The sequence below is a fragment of the Oryctolagus cuniculus genome, chromosome 6, assembly GCF_051225735.1.
Source record: "Oryctolagus cuniculus isolate XC-2025 breed Fujian yellow rabbit chromosome 6, ASM5122573v1, whole genome shotgun sequence".
NCBI lineage: Eukaryota > Metazoa > Chordata > Mammalia > Lagomorpha > Leporidae > Oryctolagus > Oryctolagus cuniculus.
Window position 1 is genome coordinate 38117414 of NC_142872.1, and position 20575 is coordinate 38137988.

Here is a 20575-nt window from a genome sequence, read left to right on the forward strand (position 1 = left end):
AAAGAAAAAAAAAAGCCTTTCCTAAAGACACATGCATTATATTCTGTTACTTCACACTGACATTACACATGTGATCAGGCTAAACTTCTGGAAAATGTAACAAGTTGATCTAAAAAATCTAAAAACGAAAACAAAAAAAAAAACACTCAGCATTCAAAGCAAGGCAGTTTACCATTAGCAGTTTAAAAGAGCTAACTAAAAAGAAAACTAGTATTCTAAAACAAAAGAATGTTTAGTGTTATTTTGTTTAAATGGTACCCAGGGAATAAGGCACTCATTTATAATGTAGCTGATTTTCCTAAGTAATTCAAGTTTATTCTCCAAAATTAAATTTTAAAAGAAAAAAAATCCCTATTTTTAATGGAAAAAATCCAAAATACATCAACATTTACTTAATTCATAAAGCAAAATAATAATCTTTTAAAATCTTGACCAAAAATCACTTGTACTAACACTGCAACAAAGTTGTATGTGCCAAGATTATTGTGCCAGGCAGGTCTAGGTGCCTTATGCTACATAGTTCTATTATTCTTTTCTGGTTATGCCTAACTTTTATATTTCTTTTCATTAGGCTATTGGGTCCCTTCTGCCACAATGTGTAATTTCACTAACCCATTAGGGCCTGTGTTAAAAATAAATACAGTGAGTTACTGATTTAGGTTGAAAAGATCTGACCAATTGTCTCTTTTAGGAGGACGAATAATATCTATTTCCATCAGGGTGTAACCTATTCTCAGTTATACTCTGGATAGTAAGGATATCAGCATTTGAGCTTCTGTTACATGTCAACAATTAGATAGTTATTTTCATTTGGTCTACCACAAAACACTGAAGATTAAATTATTAGTAAAATGTAATTGAAAGATGAAGACTCTGTAAGTAATAAGATTAAATTTCTTTCCTAAACAATCCAGTTATCATAGGAGTAAGGGAAAGTCAGTCTTACACAAAACATTAAAGGTTCACATTGTAAATTTTTCTATATGAAAACCAGTTCAGTACATGAAATATTAAAATGAGCAAAATACATTTCTGGTTAAGCAAAACAAAAATTATAAGTGCAGCAGATTCATAGTGAAAAAGAAAATATGGGAAAAATAAACACAAAAAGACATTCAGCCTTTCTGGGATTTTTTTTAAAATGGAGAGTAATTGGTAAAATTTCCTCTAGGGGTATTTTCTGAGATTGCTTCCTCTAGCACATCAAAATAGAAAAAAGGAACAGTTCTGACACAATTCTGATAGTTTCATTTATGTCTAACTCTACCTTCATTAGCTCCATCTGCAACTCAAATACCAGACACTTTCTCACAGCCAAAGACAGCTTTACAGAAACTCAGCATTCAATAGAGAATCATTTCCTTCCAAAACTAAGGGAGGAAACATTATTTTAAAAAAATTAAAAATATGTCAAGACTACCTTCTTATATCTCAATCTTTAATATAAAAACAAAAAACTGCAAATTAATCAACTTTAAATTTTCTCTTCTCCTTATATAAATACCATTGCTGAAGAAAGGTATTCTGTTTTCAGCAAACAATTCAAATAGTAAAAATAGTAAAATAGTAAAAATCTCTTGGTAAAGCTTCTTTAGTTTTCTGTATGCTTTCAACAACAAACAAATGCCAATATGTAATGATACCAAGGATACAAACAGCCATAGATTTGTAAAAGGCAGAATCAAATGAGAAAAAGACAGTATCACATAAGCAAAAGAAAAACAATTTTATAAGCTTCCATATGCAGACAAAGGTGAAATCTTTGGTGGGTCAAGCTACTTTTCTGTGGATTTTTTAACTAACTTGTAAGTAAAATCTGTGCATGTTTGAAAGAATATATATAGCCTGCCTGCTCTTCAAAGGCATATGGAAATAGTTCATGTTTAATAAACTAGGGATGATTTATTCAGCAGAGGTAAATTTTCTTCAGAAACACTATTGCTAATGTTAGATTGTACTACTAGGAACAATTTTCCTCCTAACCAGGGGTTACATTGCCTTTCTCTTGACCAAAATTTGCAGGATCCCTTAAAACCTTACTAATCTGTATATACAGAAAGAAACAATTTAACATTTCAATCCATCATTAAATGATGTGTGAATGAATAGGTAAAGAAAAATGTAAAGGACCCCATTAAAAATTTTTTTCTTGTAACGTGTACCTAGCTAGCCAAAAGCTAACTCATATTATGCACTCATCCATCTTTCAAATTACAAATGGTAATTACCATTTAGCTTGGTAAGTGCTTATATTATTATGCTGTTATATTGCTAAGAATGCACTGTTTTCTAGTTTCAGAGCATATGCATTTGGAGGAAGCTAACAATTCAGACTGAGATAAATCAATTCTAGAAACACTAGATCTGAAATCTGATCTACACTTACCTGAAGTTCATTAGGGAAGGGGAAGAGAGGTGAGGCACAATATGTTCATTTTACAGCACTGATGCAACTGAATTTCCGTGTATTAAGTTCTGTAACTCCAAATACATTTTTAAAAACTAAACAAGCTATCTCAAAGTTACTATTAGATAAAGCATTTCAATACTAGACCAACATAGCATATCCTCATATGGATGTTAGAGATCTAAACATAATATCCTATTTTCATTTAGATTTTCTCTAAATTTACAAGTTTTAAGCAAAAGCCACAAAGAAACATCTTAGTAATGTTATGTTTGCCAAGTATGTCTGAATAATGCCAACGTAAGAGGTGCTCGAGCAAGATCTACATTCTCCAGAAATAAAAACAAAACAAAAATAATCAAAATAAAACAATAAAAAAGAAAAAGCACATGAATTTGGGATTGAGGTTGGAATAGGAGACAGTTTCAGACCTGGTTTAATCCTGAGAAAGATGGGTCCTGAGAAGTACTAACAGTCATGCTTCTTTTCCTCTTCCCCACTGGAGATTCTAAACACTAAACAGACAATAGAGGGTGGCAGTGCATCAAACAGTATTGCTTACATTGCAACAATGGCCGGCGCAGACAGGCAACACCGAGGCATTAGAGAAAGAACAGGGTAGCCAAATGCCATCCTTCTTCCACCAAGCACTGTAGCTTCTCAGTTTTCCAAATAGGAATCACATGCTTAAGAACATTTCAATTCTGGAGAATACTCAGGTATTTTAATGCCACTATATTGTGTCACTGCCTGAAACAGGGATAGCAATGGTGACATTTGGCTCTTTTATAAACAAAAATGGGGAATTTAGAGCTGTAATCTTTGGTTACCACAATCTGCCCTTCCCCCAAAAAAAAGATTGTATAGGGGAAAAAAATCTTCAGTAAGGAAGAGGTAGAAGGCATTTAGTCACCTTAAAATTTATTTTCATAAGCATGCAGGGCTGATTACTGGAAGAGATGAACAAATTCACTAAGATTGGAGTGGCTACTCCTAAGTATCAAATTCAGAACAATTTTCCAAATTAAGAAATTTATTAAAAATTGACCTCAAAAGCCCCCAAAATCTTCCTCCCCGCAATGAATAAAACTCCTGGAACAAGCTGACAAAAAAAAAAAATCCAGTCTTATCTAACTGACATTTTTCCAGCTACAATACAGAAAACACTAAAAGCCAAGTACATAAACAAAACGCTAAAATATTCAACAGCAACACTGAGTATCTGAATCGTAAATAAGACACTTCATTTCCACCTCAGGGACTCTCTGAAACTCTAACAGGCAAAACGGCTCCACAAAAATCCCAAAATTCTTCTTATTACCTGTAAGGAGGATATAGATCCTAAAAAGTTTTTCACCACTGGGTAACTAGGACTTCCTATTAAACACAACTACATGATTAACAAGCTATCCTTGGGGGGGGGGGGGGGGGACAAAAAACAACAACAAAAAAACCTGAGGTGTTTATTATCTAGGCCATCATCTAAATTTAAAGCAAAAATCATGTACTGCATGGTAAACATGCAGAACAGGGATCATATGGTAATATAGGGTCTTTTGGGATAAGCAAATGATTGAGAAATGGCCAAAGATTAGAGTCAAACTGACAAAATTGTCCCCCACCCAAAAGTAAGATCAGTAATTTTTTCAATTAAATTACCAGGTTTTGACCATGACAATCAAGAACCTGGATACTTCAAAATCTCAAAAATGTATTTGGGAATGACAAATCATATGTAGATTAAACATATTTCATTATTTAAAGCTCAATGAAAAAATTTATTTTCCTAAAACTTGATCAACATTAATAACTCACACATTTACAAATAACAGATTCTAATGGTATTGTCTCCAAGTTGGCATTCATACAGGCAAACACAGGTAAACATTTACATCTAGACCTAAAGCACCAAACATTCCCTAGAAAGTTCCATGAAACAAATGGGAATCTTCCTTCCAAAAACAAAAGGAAAAAACAAAAAAAAAAACAAAAAAACAAAAAACCAAAAAAAAACAAAAAAGCCCCCAGGTTGTCCTGAAGTTGAGAATTTCTATCAGATCATCAGATTATAACATGCTTAAGTGCACTGCCAATGCTGCCTGTCTGCCCGAGCTCAACATTCAATCAATAAAGAAAGCAATTCACTCATAAAACTAATCATTGAAGAAAAAATTTCAGCACAATTATTTTCTAACTTCAATCATGCGTCACTAGCTAAAACCCATCACCCCATAAATTGAACCATTCTCAGAAACCCCAGAGAACACGAGTTTTGTTGTATGAATGTTCATTTCACTTGTCTATTTTTTTCTTTAAAAAGGGGGAGGAAGGGTGGAGAATTCACCCAACTTGACACCCAAATAAGAAACTGTCAACTACTTTTCAAACAAGCCCAAAAGTTATCCTTTTAAATACACAAATTCAAGGACTGAAGAATTCTCAGTATCAATCATGCTCAATCAGCAAATGTTAACGTCATGGTGACAGATGGGTCAGTGGTTCCCACACTGGCACAAGCACATGTATTACAAAAACCCACACTTCAGAGCAAAAGGTTAAAATCTGATTTTAAGCATTCAGGAAGAAAAGTACATGGGGTCTTTCACTATTCAAGTGAATCAAAAATAGATACAATTGTTCTTCAGTTAAATAACAGACAATTACAGTTCATTACAAAGACCTTGGAATTTTACATTCCCATATAGATAAGAACTTTGGTTGGGTAAGTTGGAGAAAATTTATTTTAAGTTACTAAGTTAATACAGTTAGCTGATTAACCTTCTAGCACAATCTTATAAAGCAATTATCAACAGCAAGTTCAATTTCTATGGCTTTTTAAAGGCTGGAAATTTATCAAAGCAATTCCTGTGGATATCTTACTCTTTGTTCTTTTCATGCAAAGAGCATTTGACTAACCTTATTACAGTGACGACCAATACCCATTAGGAAGTTATCTGGCTTAATGTCTCTGTGTATAAAATTCTTCGTATGCACATATTCAATTCTACTGATCATCTGGAAAAAAAAAAAGAGGGAAGAGGCAACTGAGTTAAGTAATAAAAGAAAGCAACATGTTAAGTATTTCAGGATCTCACTTATTTGGAGTTCACAAAGACAGTGTTAGAAAAAAGTAAATGGAGAGCTGGCACCGCGGCTCACTAGGCTAATCCTCCACCTGCAGGTGCCGGCACCCCGGTTTCTAGTCCCGGTCAGGGCACTGGATTCTGTCCCGGTTGCTACTCTTCAGCCACCTTCTGCTTTCTCTAGGCCATTATTAGGGAGCCGGATTAAAAGTGGAGCAGCTGGGACACAAATCAGCACCCATACCCATATGAAATGGCAGCATTAAAGAAAGCAGCCTTATCTATTAATACACAATGTAATAGCTACATTCTATGAGATACAGTTTCACTATTATTCCACTAAACACAGTATTAGGGTACTTTAAAAGTTCATAGGAAACGGAATTAAAAGATAAGTTTATTTTGGTTCAAAAAAATGGAAATCCATGCATACAACTTATCTTCAAAACGTTCATGAAAAACATGTGCTTGGATTTAAACAATTTTTTGCAGCCAGAATAAGCACTGTAGAGCAGTGGGTTAAGCCACTGCTTTACTTTTTTTTTTTTAAAGGTTTATTTATGTATTTTAAAAGGCAGAGTTACAGAGAGGCAGAGGCAGAGAAAGAGGTCTTCCATCTGCTGGTTCACCCCCGAGATGGCCCCAACAACCAGAGCTGCGCCCATCTGAAGCCAGGAGCCAGGAGCTTCTTTCAGGTCTCCCATGCAGGTGCAGGAGTCCAAGGACTCGGGCCATCTTCTACTAAGCAGAAGGCCATAGCAGAGCTGGATTGGAAGTGCAGCAGCTGGGACTTGATGCAGGCACTGGAGGCGGCGGCTTTACCCAATCAACCACAAGCCAGCCCCAACGCTTTACTTCTGATCCAGCTTCCTGCTAATGTGTCTGGGAAGGCTGTGGAAGACGGCCAAGTACTTGGACCTCTGCCGCCCATGTGGGAGACTAGGATGGAGTTCCTGACTCCTGGCTGCAGCATGGGCCAGTCCTGGCCATTGAGGCCACTGGGGGAATGAACTCGTAAGATGCAAATCCTCGCCCTGCCACTCTTTCAAATAAGAATATAAATCTTTATAAGAATTATTTCTTGCAAACTTTTAAAAATTTGTTTACTTGAAAGGCAGAGAGCCAGACAGTGATCTCTCATCTGCTAGTTCAACTCCTCAAATGTCCAAGATAGCTGGGGCTGGGCCAGGCCAAAGCCAAGTCTCCCTCATGGGTGGCAGGGACCAAACTATTATTGGCTTACCAAAGTGTACATTAACAGAAAAGGTGGAATTAAGCGCAGAGCCAAGATTTGAACCCAGGTGCTCCAATATGGGATGCAGCATGCCCAAGAGGCATCTTAACTGCTATGCCCCAACATTTATCCTTTATTTCCATTTTCCATCAATTTTTTGAAGTATTCTTACATAATCATTGTTTATTTTTTCTCTACTGTAAACAATAAATATTACTACCAGTGTTTCCTTACCTACTGATGCTTTTATTTAATGGGCTATAAATACCACATAATTATAGTGAGAAGGGGTTTCATGAAGGGAATGTGTATTTTTCATTGATAATGTCAGACTATCTTTCAAAACCGTCTATAAAATTCTAATTTCCAACAGTAGTATATCAAAGTATTGTTTATCTTTTTTTAAAGTTTTTTTCTTTTTCTATTGTAATTAGTTGCTATTTGGTGATAACTGTTACTTTTAAAAAAAGATTTTATTTATTTATTTGAGGGGTAGAGTTACAGTCAGTGAGAGGACGAGACAGAGACAAAGGTCCTCCTCCCGTTGGTTCACTCCCTAGTTGGCTGCAAGGGCAGGAGCTGTGCCAATCCAAAGCCAGGACCCAGGAGCTTCTTCCTGGTCTCCCACGCGGGTGCAAGGGCCCAAGCACTTGGGCCATCTTCTACTGCTTCCCCAGGCTACAGCAGAGAGCTGGATTGGAAGAGGAATAGCCGGGACTAGAACTGGCATCCATATGGGATGCCAGCACCACAGGCAAAGTATTAACCTACTGTGCCACGAGTGCCAGCCCCTCAAAGTATTCTTTTTCAAACAAGCAAAGTTATTTTAGCTCTTCCTAAATTTTGCCATTTTGATAGGTAGGTCTATCCTTTTCTTGTCAACTTTTAGGAGTTCTCTGTATACCACAGGTAATCTTTTGTTTGTTATATAGATTTAAACTTTAAAAAAATTCTTTTTTGACTACTTATGGCATCTGTTTTATGTAACTTTTACAATTTTCAAATTATCAAGTATATCTTTGCTGTAAGATACTTACTTAGAAGATATTTTTTTAAAATGTAGTGCATATCCAAAGATACCAATATTATCTTTCTACCCATATGTTCTTGCTCTTCTCAGTAGTATGTGTCAGGATTCTATTTTTTATTTGTCCTGATTTCCCCCAGAGCTTTTATTACCTTGGATATACAGATTTTAAATCATCCTTCTCTACCTTGACAAGTATCTTTTGAAGTCAAACTGGTAATCTCTGGCTTAAACTGTTCATACCCTGAAAGTAGTAAATACATATAATGCACAAAATACTAGCTTTAGGTGCAGCAGCAACTTATACTTTAAAGGAAGTAAAATAAAATATTCAGGTCACTTAATGTGCCTATGTGTCTTAGTTAAGTAATACCCATCATTAAACTGTGACTATTAAATCACTGGAAAAGGTTGAGTAAAGGATAATTAATGGCACAAACTACAGAGTATGACAAGTACTACCTATCATCTACAAAGCAAGACAGCTGTTAACTGCCTCAAAGTAAACATTTCTTTAATCCTCTCCTCCAGAATTACATTCTTTCTCATGTTACCAGTACATCCAACACAGAGTCTTAATAATCGTATTTTTACACCTTTCTCTTCCACACTCAAAGCCTCTAGAGGAAAAGATTAGTTCTTACTCTTTGCACCCACCAGAGTACAGTGGTAAGCCTTCAATACAGGTTCACCATATGAATGCTTGTTACTAAGCCTACAAAATATAAGCTGTAACTCTTTTAATTAGGATTCACTCACAAGTTTGCTAAAATATATTAAAAGATTTTAAAACTTTTAATGCTTGAACTTACAATGCGCCACAAATTAAACATCATACATAATTTGCAAATATTTGCTTGAGCTATCTAGTAGTTTTTATGTTAAATTAAGAAGCTTGCGGACCATCAGGTGCAGATTACAGGAAATGATCACTACTTTCTAATCCTTTGGATTCACAGAATTTCTAAAACTCTACTGCAAATGCCAGTTCTATTAGTCATCTCATTTTCCTTTATGATATGTGATTTATATTTAGGGAATACCATTCTCTTTAAAGACATTTTTACAAGTACACTCAATTTAACCTGAAGTATTTCCAACATTTTCTTTCCCTTTAAAGGTGACAAATTTTGACCAAACTAAAAATCATAAATTTCTTGATATTTACCTATTATCTTCATGTATTATCTTTTCTCAAGGTTTGTTCCCGAATTCATTTTTTTGAAATCAAAGTAGCCAAGCTTCAGCTGAAAAGCCATTTTAGCTACCCTCTAATCAAAGTATGCATCTAAATTATTACATCTCTAAGACTTCTCAAAGCTTCTTAAATACTACCAATGGCTGAGAAACCATTACCTTAAGAAACATCAATTTGGTCAAAAATTCTTAAATTACTTCAGTACCTTACTGTCCTACAAATTATACAGCTTTTGGGGCCCAGCACCATGTCATAGTGGGTAAAAGCCACCACCTGTGATGCTGGCATCCCATATGAGCGCTGTCTGTGTCGCAGCTGCTCCACTTCCAATCCAGCTCCCCACTAATAGCCTGGGAAAAGCAGTGGAAAATGGACCAAGTGTTTTGGCCCCTGTCACTCATGTGGGAGACCGAGATGAAGCTCCTGGCCTCAGCCTGGCTTAGCCCTGGCCATTACGGCCATCCAGGGAGTGAACCAGCGAGGAAAGATCTCTCTCTGCCTTTCAAATACACACACACAGTTTTCATAATGATACCACATGTATACACGTTGGTCTTCACATAAAGTTTACAAGAAAATCTGCCATATTTAACACTAAAACAAGCTCTATACAAAGGAGTAGCTTGAAAACAACTAGTCTACAAATGAGTAATAAACCAACGCAATTCCATTTTTTGTTCTACACCCATAGGAAAACATTGACACATTAGAATGATTAACTAAAATGAATATAACCAGTGATATTAAGATCATAATACAGTGAACATTTCACATACCTGGTCAGCCAACATAAGTACAGTTTTCATTGTGAACCTTCTTGAACAGAAATTGAAGAGGTCTTCGAGGCTGGGTCCCAGAAGATCCATGACTAGTACATTATAGTCTTTTTCCTGTCCATACCACCTAAGAAAACAGAAAGATAGAAAGAAGGAAGAACATCATGAAAAGCTGATTATCACTAAATATCACCAAATTTAACAATTCTTATACCCAAAGATGCTTTCCTCTATTCTCAAAAGATGAACCCATTGATTAACCACATTGCCCAACACAAAATAAAGGTAATATTAGTAATTATTTGTCCCTTTTAAAAAACGAGTCACATTTCCACTTAATTTCAGATCGCAAAAAAAAAAAAAAAGTTTTAATACAAACAGATGGTATTTGCTTTTGATAAGATTCACTTTTGGAGCCAATGCTATGGAGTAGCAGGTTAAGCATCTGTCTGAGGCATCGGCATTCTCAGGCACCAGTTCAAGTCCTAGCTGCTCCACTTCTGATATGGCCTGGGAAAGCAATAGAAGATGGCCCGAGTGCTTGAGCCCCTGCACCCACGTGGGAGACCTGGAAGAAGCTCCTGACTAATGGCTCCAGATCGACACAGCTTCAGCTGATACAGCCATTTAGGGAATGAACCAGCGGATGGAAGACCTCTGTCTCTAGCTACATCTCTCAAGTAAATAAGTAAATCTTTTTTTAATAGATTTATTTATTTGAAAGCCCAAGTTACACACACAAACACACAGAGACAGAGAGAAGAGAGATCGGTCTTCCATCTGCCGGTTCACTCCAACTGGCTGCAACAGCCAGAGCCGCGCTGAACCGAAGCCAGGAGTTTCCTCCGGGTCTCCCACATGGATGCAGGGGCCCAAGGATTTGGGCCATCTTCCACTGCTTTCCCAGGTCACAGCAGAGAGCTGGATCGCAAGCGGAGCAGCTAGCACTTGAACCAGCACCCATATGGGATGCCAGCTCTGCAGGCAGTAACTTTACCCGCCACGTCACAGCGCCGGCCTCAATAAGTAAATCTTTAAAAAAAAAAAAAATCACTTACATTTTCCTGTGCTATACTACTATGTATAAATATACATGTCCCCAAAAACTCAACAAATGTCTCTACAAATTTCATTCACCGCAAAAAGGACTGGGGATCAATGCAGTAAATGATTCATATTTTGATGCCTGTAATTCTGGAAAGGGTACTTTCTTAATAATAAGCACTATTATTTTCATTTCAAACTTCTTTAGATTATAAATTCTACTTAGAAAGAAAACTAGCTAATATTTAAATGTAATTAAAAAAAAAAAAAAAAAAGACGGTGATGTGGCACAGTGGGTTAATAACTTCCTGGCCTGAAGCACCAGCATCCCATATGGGCGCTGGTTTGAGACCTGGCTACTCCACTGGAAGAAGCTCCTGGCTCCTGGCTTCGGATCAGCACAGCTCCAGCCATTGCAGCCATTTGGGGAGTGAACTAGAGGATGGAAGACTTCTCTCTCTTGCTCTCTGCCTCTCTATAACCCTGCCTTTCAAATAAATAAACTTTAAAACATCTACGCCACAGCATGTTTGCTTGAGAACCATTTCCCAAACAGCTAATTGCCAACAAACAAAATGGCATCTATTTTCACATGGTTCTTTGCAGAAAAAGGCAAGTGGAGAACGCAGTATATGCTTAACCTTCCAGAGGTCTTATCCCTTAAGAAAAGAAACAGATATGCCAATGTGACAGTGGAAGAATCTGTCTGTCCTTGTTGGACCTAAACCTGTTTACCAAAGCTTCCATTCATTTCCTTCTTCTGCTCTTTATTCTCCATATGGGAATTTATCATTGCTCACTATCACTGAAATATTTATTGGAACGAATCTCACAATGGTGGGTTTTTTGGTGGAGGTTAGGAATGGGGCAAAACACAAAACAAAAAATTACATGATGGGGCCCACACTGTGGTGCAGTGGGTTAGGTCGCCATCTGTGACAACAGCATCCCACGTGGGTGCCAAAGCTCCCTGCTGATGTGCCTGGGAAGGCATAAGAAGACCCAGGTTCTTGAGTCTCTGCAAGGTAGAGAGACCCAGATGAAGCTCTTTGCTCCTGGCTTTGGCCTGGCCCAGCCCCAGCCATTGCAGTCATTTGCGGAGTGAACCAGCGGATGGAAGATCATTCTCTTTCTTTCTCCCTTCACCACCACCATGGTTCTGCCTTTCAAATAAATCTTAAAAAACAAAAACAAAAAAGGAGCCAGAGTGGTGGTGTTTTATAAAGCCCCCATCTGCAGTGCTGGCATTCCACACGGGTGCAGTTTGAGTCCCAGGCATTCCACTTCAGATACAGCTCTCTGATAACCTACCTAAGAAAGCAGTGGAAGATGGCCCTGGAACAAGATAGGAGACCCAGAAGAAGCTCCTGGCTTTGCACTGGCCATTGCAGCTATTTGGGGGGCAAAACAGCAGGTGGAAGATCTATGTCCCCACCCACAGCCCCTAATACTACCTTTCAAATAAATAAAACATATTCCTGGCTTCGGATTGGCTCAGCCCCGATGCCACTGCAGCCACTTGGGGAGTGAACCAGTGGATGGAATGAATACTGCTCTGTCTCTCCCTCTGTCTGTAATGCTGCCTCTCAAACTTAAACACACACACACACACAAAGTAAAAGTAAATGATGAACAATGATTAAACTGTGTTATTTTCCTTTGGTCCCTTTTTTTTTTTAACTATTTATTTATTTATTTGAGAGGCAGAGTTAGAGAGGCAGAAAGAGAGAGAGAAAGAGAGTGATAAAGACTGAGATCCTCCATCTGCTGGTTCGCTCCCCAGATGGCCACAACAGCTAGAGCTGCACTGGATCCAAAGCCAGGAATCAAGAGCCAGGAGTTTCTTCTGGTCTCCCAAGCAGGTGTAGGGGCCCAAGGACAAGGGCCATCTTCTACGGTCTTCCCAGGCAATAGCAGAGAGCTGGATCAGAAGTGGAGCAACTGGGACCCAAACCGACACCCATATGGGATGCCAGCACTGCAGGCAGCGGCTTTACCTGCTATGCCACAGCACTGGCCCTTGTTCCCTTTTTATTTTGTTCATTTCTCTTTCCTCTTCCTTTTACCTAACTGCAGAGGCAAACTTGAGCTAGAGTTTATCAGGAACTTGCCCATAGAAATGTTCAGTACTATTAGGAGTTATAACAGATTTTTAATATAAATGTAATTTAGGTTAAGAAAATGAGAACACCAAATAAAGAGACCTAAGGAGGTGAGAAGACACAAAAAAGTCTAGCAAACTAAAGGGAAAAGCATAAACTAATTCTCAAAAGACCATTATCTTTACAGATTTCCAGCAAAGGTTCAGAGACATAAAAGTACAATAAACACAAGCAATTCTACAACTGTCTATCTAAGCCCAAATACTAATCTGAAATGTAAAAGGCAGTTTATATTTTCATACAATGGCTATTTTATAAAGCACTTAAAGATTTATTTATTTATTTATTTTAAAGACAGTAACAGATTAACAGAGGGAGAGACTGCCATCACTGGTTCACTTCCCAAATAGCGAAACAGTCAGGGCTGGGCCAGGCTGAAGCCAGGAGCCTAGAACTCCACTGGGGTCCTCCCACATGGAGAGCAAGCTTTACCCACAAGCTTCAGCTTCAGTTTCATGCTAATGCGCACCCTGGAAGGCAGAATGTGAGGGTTCAAGTATTTGGGTACCTGCCACCAATGTGGGAGACCCGGATGAAGTTCCTGGCTGCTGGCTTCTGCCTGGCCTAGAACTGGTTGTTGCATGTATTTGGGGAGTATATCAGTAAGTGGACAATTTCAGTATCTCTCTGCTTTCCAAAGGAAAAAAAATAATAATAAGCAGATGCATAAATCAAGCTATTGGGCATTTCTATCCTTGATTAATTAAATCAGCATAAGGCATGTTCACTATTCCCGATCAGCTGGAATATCAACAATTCGAAGGTATTTTTTTTCTATGAAGCAACTATGCAACTCTAAAATAGGACTCTCTGATCTAAAGAGATTGGTACTATAACTCCCTAAACCTAATAGACAAGTGTTCCCAGCTTTCATACTTTCTTTTGGTCTCAAGGATTATATATAGCTGTTTCTCTAAAGCTAACACCTCACATATCTCAGCAATGGTTTCCATATGGACTAACACATCCAGACATTTTTACACAAAGATGAGGAACAAAGAATGATCCTATTCAAACCCTACTGGTTCTTGGTTTCTATCTTCAACTTCATGTTTTCCAGTTCTGAGAAGTTTTCTCTACTCTCAATCCCAACTACCCAAAACTCAGATACCCAAAAAGCTTCCTCATGTAGCCTGTATCACATCAACCTCCCATTTCACATAATTTGCACAGGCAGTTGCTATGAATCCACAATTTAACCACCTGACAATACAAAATTCTCACACTGCTACTTTGGTGCTTGTCTACACTTGGCAGGACAGAGCTAACTATTTTGTTTTAAACAGATTTTACAGAACATGAGTAGTGAACAAGCTCTAACCAGATTCTGAGGTCATCTAAGTTTGTAGACAGTCTAAAACACACCGAAAACCTCACTCCTATTCTCTACTTTCTGGGTACCTCAAGAAACAAATTTAGGCCTTAGATTTAGACTTTTTTTTTTTTTTTTAATTTTTTGCCAGGCAGAGTTAGACAGTGAGAGACAGAGTTATAGACAGTGAGAGAGAGACAGAGAGAAAGGTCTTCCTTCCATTGGTTTGTTCACTCCCCAAATGGCCACCACGGCCGGGACTATGCTGATCCGAAGCCAGGAGCCAGGTGCTTCTTCCTGGTCTCCCATGCAGGTGCAGGGGCCCAAGCACTTGGGCCATCCTCCACTGCCCTCCCGGGCCACGGCAGAGAGCCGAACTGGAAGAGGAGCAACCGGGACTAGAACCCGGCGCCCATATGGGATGCCGGCACCGCGGGTGGAGGATTAACCTACTGCACAGGACCCCCTAAAAGACTTTTAAAAATAATTCTCCAGTTTCATTTGTACCTTATTCTTCCCAATAGTTTGACAGCATCCAGAAAACTCAATTAATTTAATGATGAAAGTAAAATAAATTAAGTGAAATAAAAATGTCAGCCAGCGCCTGTTTGAGTCCCAGCTGCTCCCACTTCTGATTCAGCTCTCTGCTAACGGCCTGTGAAAGCAGTGGAACATGGTCCAAGTGCTTGGGCTCCTAGACCCACGTGAGAGACCTGGAAGAAGCTCCTGGCTTCAGATTGGCCCAGCTTTGGCCATTACAGCCATTTTGGGAGAAAACCAGCGAATGGAAGATCTCTGTGTCTCTCCCTCTCCCTCTGTTTGTAACTCTGCCTCCCAAATAAATAAATAAAATCTTTAAAAAGTACCTCAAGACCTCAAGATGACATAAACCTATATCCAAACAAAATCTACTTCAAAAATTAACAAATATACTAAAAACGCAAATCCAAGTTGACACAGGCAGAGAGATCAAAGAAGCTAACAAAATTGCTAAATGAATTCGGACAAAAGATCAAGGGAAACTAAATCTGTCTAAAGAGAGTTTGTGTAAAATGTCTATTGATAGTGAGAATGTGAAGGATAGATAATACTTTGATAGGGAAGACAGGAAAGGATATACTAGGCAGGGGCAAACAAACCATTCTGGATCATGGGTCCCCATAGCAGAATGAATCAGGTGTTAGTTTGAGGCTATACTATTAACTCTTGGATGCAAAGCTACAGAGCTTTATATTCTGTAAATAACTGGGGAGAACTAATAGTAGAGTTTACAGCTGTGACATAATTAAATGTTTTAGTACTAGCCTTGGCATCATATGAAGTTTGGAAATGAGGGAGGAGAAGAGTGATGATTTGAGGATCAAGCAGAAGGTTTGAGTACCTGCATTCCACAGCATAGTTCCTAGGTTTTAACCCCCAACTCTCATTCCTAATGCCAGCTTCCTGCAAATGCAGACTATGGGAAACAGCAGTGATCCTAAGTAACTGGTTCTTGTCATCCATGTGGAGACCTAAAGAATGAGTTTCTGGCTCCTGGCTTCCAATCTTACCCACTGTGAGCATTTTGGGAGTTAACCATTAGAAGGATGGGAACTTTTACTCTCAGGTAAATAAAATAACAAACAAACAAAAGAATGGTACATTGTTCTATCTGCTACCAAATCAATACTTTAAAAGCAGAGTACCCTTAACTACAGTATAATTTCTCTCTTCTCAATTTAAGCATCTGAGCCTCAGAAGTCACCAATGTTTCTGATACTACATTCATGAACTACTTCTAGAAGCTGCAGCAATGTATGAACTTGGATATCAGACACTGTGACCTTTAACTTAATAACTATCAGGCTACCTACTAACCTCCATGTCATTAATGGCACTCATCATGGAAACAAAACAAAAAAAGCAAGACAGGTCCAACTCCATTTTGATTCATAACTCTTTAGCCCTTCTGAAGATAATTAGATACCAGACTGTGACTTAGTTCTTTGTGATTTTTCTATTAATTCTTCACAAAGTTTTGTGACTCATGCTCCTTAGGCTCCCTTGCCTACATCTACTCCTTCAATTTGTGGCCTTCATTTTAGTTTAAATGCAAGATACCTGGAACTTAATGATCTAAACAAATTATTCTGCCACCAAAAAATTTTAAGAGCATCAACCTACCTTTTTCCCCTCTGGTGACCTTGGTTAAAGACAATTCAGAATTTAAAAGGCCAGTAACAAAATTTCTACTCACAATCCTCTGGATTAGGTTAATGCAACTGGTTCAAGGAAAACATCAGATTTATAACTTACAAAAACATCTTTGAAATGATTTGGGATCCACAGCATTCTTACTAGAGGAAACTGGAGAATCAGTTTTAACAGAAAGAAAATGAACACTGTAGAGTATAAGCAACTAGAACCATAAATACAGAGATAAGACTCTCTGCCTCTCAAATCAATCAATCAAAAAAACAAAAAACAAACAAACAAACAAACAAACAAAAAAACAACAAACCTGGGGGAGGGCATTGTGGCACAGCAGGTTAATGACAAATCCCGTATTATTGTGCCTGAGATTCAGTCCCGCTTCCACCTCTGCTTCTGATCCTACTAATGTGCCTGGAGGCAGATAAGAGTCCCTGCTACCCATGTGGGAGACCCAGATGCAATTCCTGATTGCTGGCTTCAGCCTAGCCTAGTTGTGGCTGCTTTGGGCTTTTGGGGAGTGACCCAGCAGATGGAAGATCTCTTTCTCTCCCTGAGTCTCTCCTTCCAAATAAATATGAATAACAAACAAAAAATTTATTTTGAGATACAGTAATATTTCTCTTTATTCTTTTTTAAAGAGACAGTGAAAGACATACTCATATAGTGATATACTCCCCAAATGCGTGCAATAGCAACAGACAGGCCAGGCAGAAGCCAGGAACCTAGAACTCCATCCAGGATGGCAGGAACCCAAGTAGCTGGGTCATTATCTGCTACCCCTTTGCAAGAGCATTAGCAGGAAACATATATGCAAATATACTTCTCTACTGGGAAACAAAAAGTGAGTGTACAATACTTATTACAAAAGCCACAGCAGAGAGCTGGACTGGAAGAGCAACAACTGGGACAGAATCTGGCACCCCAACCGGGACTAGAACCCAGGGTGCCGGAGCCGCAGGCAGAGGATTAGCCAAGTGAGCCGTGGCGCCGGCCTCAAATCTTATTCTAATAGGTATATGTATCAGTGATTGCATAGGGCCAACTGCTAATGGATTTCAGGTTTTTTTCTGGAATAAAAATATCCTAAAAATGTATTAAGGTATTATTTTAGAGCAACGGCAATATAACTGTACACTTAACTAAAAACCAAATTAACCACCTCAGGTCAAGCTTTACACAGGTAAATCACCTCAATAAAGTTACTATATCTTTTCCCAAAATCTGCTTTAGTCTGATTTAACAATAAGCACCTACCATTTTTCTGATACCACACATAAGTGCTACAGGCACCTCAAGGTCTAGAAAAGCAGATAAATGACAAGTGCACTATAAAGGCAACAATCAAGTAAATAGAAAATATCGAGGAGACAGTAATTTATTTAGAAGAGAAAGAAGGTTTCTTAGAAAAGTTAGCATCTGGAGTAAGTTTTGAAAGATGCCTGACATTGTCTACCTCAGAAAAACCACTACCACTATCAGAATATGAAGACATGTTCTGATACAGACTTCTTAGGCCACCAAAGATTAGAGATGGGACCCTTGACTTGCATCCTCTGGTCTGCTTTAACAAAAACCAGGAAGAAAAGAAAGCTAGCATCAGAGGCATGTGAAGATAGGTAGCAGGCCTACTATAGGCTGCTCCATACAGTGATCTGCCATCAAGGAGACCCAACAGGCCAATCCACTGCAGTGGCTTTTGATGTGGAAAGCCTGGGCTTCAGCAGAAGTCAGCCCTGCAGCTCTGCCAGCCAAGAGTTGGAACGCTGGAAATGGAACTGCCCTGAAGTCGAAGGAGTTCAGGTTAGAGCCAGAGACCTTGCTGGTGCCAACCTGAAAAGCTCTTCACTGGGCCCAGCTTCCAAGGTGACCACTGCTGCTGAGGAGACAGCCAAGTAGAGTCAGTAACACTGCAGGCAGAACTGTAAATTTCCTGTTAGAGATGCCACTTGCCTTTACCTGGTCAGCTCTCCTCCCAGGCGAGCTGGGTAATGGAAGTCAACAGGGTGCCTTCCCAAGGAGGTTCACATCTCCCTTATGATGTACCCCACCCACCAGGTTATTGTCAAGCCCTATCTGTCAGGTTCTATTTGCCTCTCAATCAGAAAATTTAGTTGTGACTTAAATAGCACCTTTCTTAGGTCCTCTAATAATGACCCTGTCCTTTTGTTACAGATCCTATCTAGCCCATCTGGGGCCTCATTCCTTTATTGTCATAGCCTCTACTCTAACATCAATGGCTCTACTCCCGTCCGGTGTGTATTGATGGTCCTCTCCTGCACTTAATGTTGTATGATTATTCAGAATTTCTCTACAAGCCCCTCTACCTACAAAAGTTGAGTGGCCTTTCTCCAGGTCTTGGTTGGAATCAGCTTTAAGCCATGTCCATCAAACAATCCTCACAAGGGTCCAGAGACCACCCCCTCATTTTTTCTCCTCTATGAAATCCTCTCATTGGTTGCTATTCTCACCCTGTCTTTTATACTACAGTGTCTGTTTAAGTGTTTACAGCAGATGATAATGGAACGAACCAAGGCCTTTAGCAACCAGGTAGTCAACCAAATGCTGCTACAGAGATAGACTCTGCTCTCCACCCAGAAGACAGCAGCTTGAGACATCGCCCCATGCCAGTGAAGAGTATCTCGTTGCCCCATGTCAGTAGGAAGTAGCTCTAAAGACAGATCATCTTCCCTCTACCCCTCTTGGACTTTTGGGGCTAAAGTAATCGCATACAACTCCTGCTTTATTAAAAACAAAAGAGGAGAATGTTGGAAAAATGGCACAGTTTTATCTATGGCGCGATCTACACCCTGATACCATCCTAGGCTCTAGCTCCTGCCACCACTGCTGGAAGCCAGATAACCACATGGCCTAACCACCACAGGTGTTAAGCTCCACCCTCATCCTAATGGGATTCGCTGCTCATACTTTCCTGCCCGCCTCCAGTGAAGTTTTAAAACAACCTATTCTTGAACACGAGTCTCTCTCACTCTCTTCCTCTCTGTCTCCTGAACTTTCTCTGTCTTACTCTCCTTCTCTCTCTCCTCTCCTCTCCTCTCTCTCTCTCTCCTTCTCCCCGTCTCCTGATCTCTCTTATGCTCTCCTTCTCCTTTTCCTTCTTCACCCCTTCCCTCCAGTCTTTCGAGTTTCCCCAAATAAACTCTTTCCCTTAAAACAAAACAAAAAACAAAGATGTCTGAGCCCAGGATGAATGTGCAGCAGCAGGCTGTATGAATGGCAGTATGAGGGGTCTCAGTCACCAGGGGGAGTAGGATGTGTGGAGGGGAAATAGCTACCCCAAATAAGCCACACCTACTGTGTTCTCAATACCTGTCACCTATAGAAGATGATCATGGGAACAGCAATAGTAGTCGCGCAAAATCCTTTTTACCAAAGAAGCTGCTTGTATGCCTGCTGAAATGTTCAAGTTTACCAAAACAGAGGCACTGTTGGAACACTAATGAGAGATCATGATAAAGCCATCCTTTTAGATTTCTTTTTTGATAATACGTGACTCTTCACCTTTGATCCCCTGACCTGCATTACCTTGGTAACCATTTCATTTTTTTTTAATTTAATTTTTTAATTTTGGTGTACAAGCTGTTACATTTCATCTCTCAAAGTTTAACAAGCTGGTTTTGTCAAATAGAGATACCCTTTTGAGTGATAAATTTGCAAAATGCTACCTTACTTTCTGTATGAAAATTCACTTCAATTTTAAAAAATAAAGATGTGTGGACTACTATATTAACTTCTTGAATATTCCTCTAGTTCTAGTCACTCCTCTAAAGTTTCAGCCATTTCTCTATTATAAAAAGCGGCTCAATAGGCTAATCCTCCGCCTTGCAGCGCTGGCGCACCGGGTTCTAGTCCCGGTTGCCCCTCTTAAAGGCCAGCTCTCTGCTGTGGCCCGGGAGTGCAGTGGAGGATGGCCCAAGTCCTTGGGCCCCACACCTGCGTGGGAGACCAGCAGAAGCACCTGGCTCCTGCCTTTGGATCAGCGTGGTGCGCCAGCCACAGCGACCATTGGAGGGTGAACCAACGGCAAAGGAAGACCTTTCTCTCTGTCTCTCTCTCTCACTGTCAAAAAGAAAGAAAAAAAAAAAAATTAAGACCCCTTGGGGCCAGTGCTGTAGTACAGC

The 20575-nt window shown here is 39.3% G+C and overlaps 1 protein-coding gene across 8 annotated transcripts in view; it reads right to left on the bottom strand.

Moving 5' to 3' along the window:
• Positions 1–20575, bottom strand: part of CSNK1A1 (casein kinase 1 alpha 1) — a 48698-nt gene that overhangs the window by 15475 nt on the left and 12648 nt on the right. For 4 of the 8 annotated variants that reach the window (XR_516342.5, XM_008254858.5, XM_008254855.5 and 1 more), the window contains exons 3-5: positions 9726–9852; positions 5324–5422; positions 2839–2922 (exon numbers count right to left, since the gene is read on the bottom strand). Coding sequence is in view for 6 of the 8 variants with exons in the window: in XM_008254858.5 (XP_008253080.1) it covers positions 2839–2922; positions 5324–5422; positions 9726–9852 (310 nt within the window). In the remaining 2 variants the exon portion in view is untranslated. 8 annotated transcript variants of the gene reach the window in all.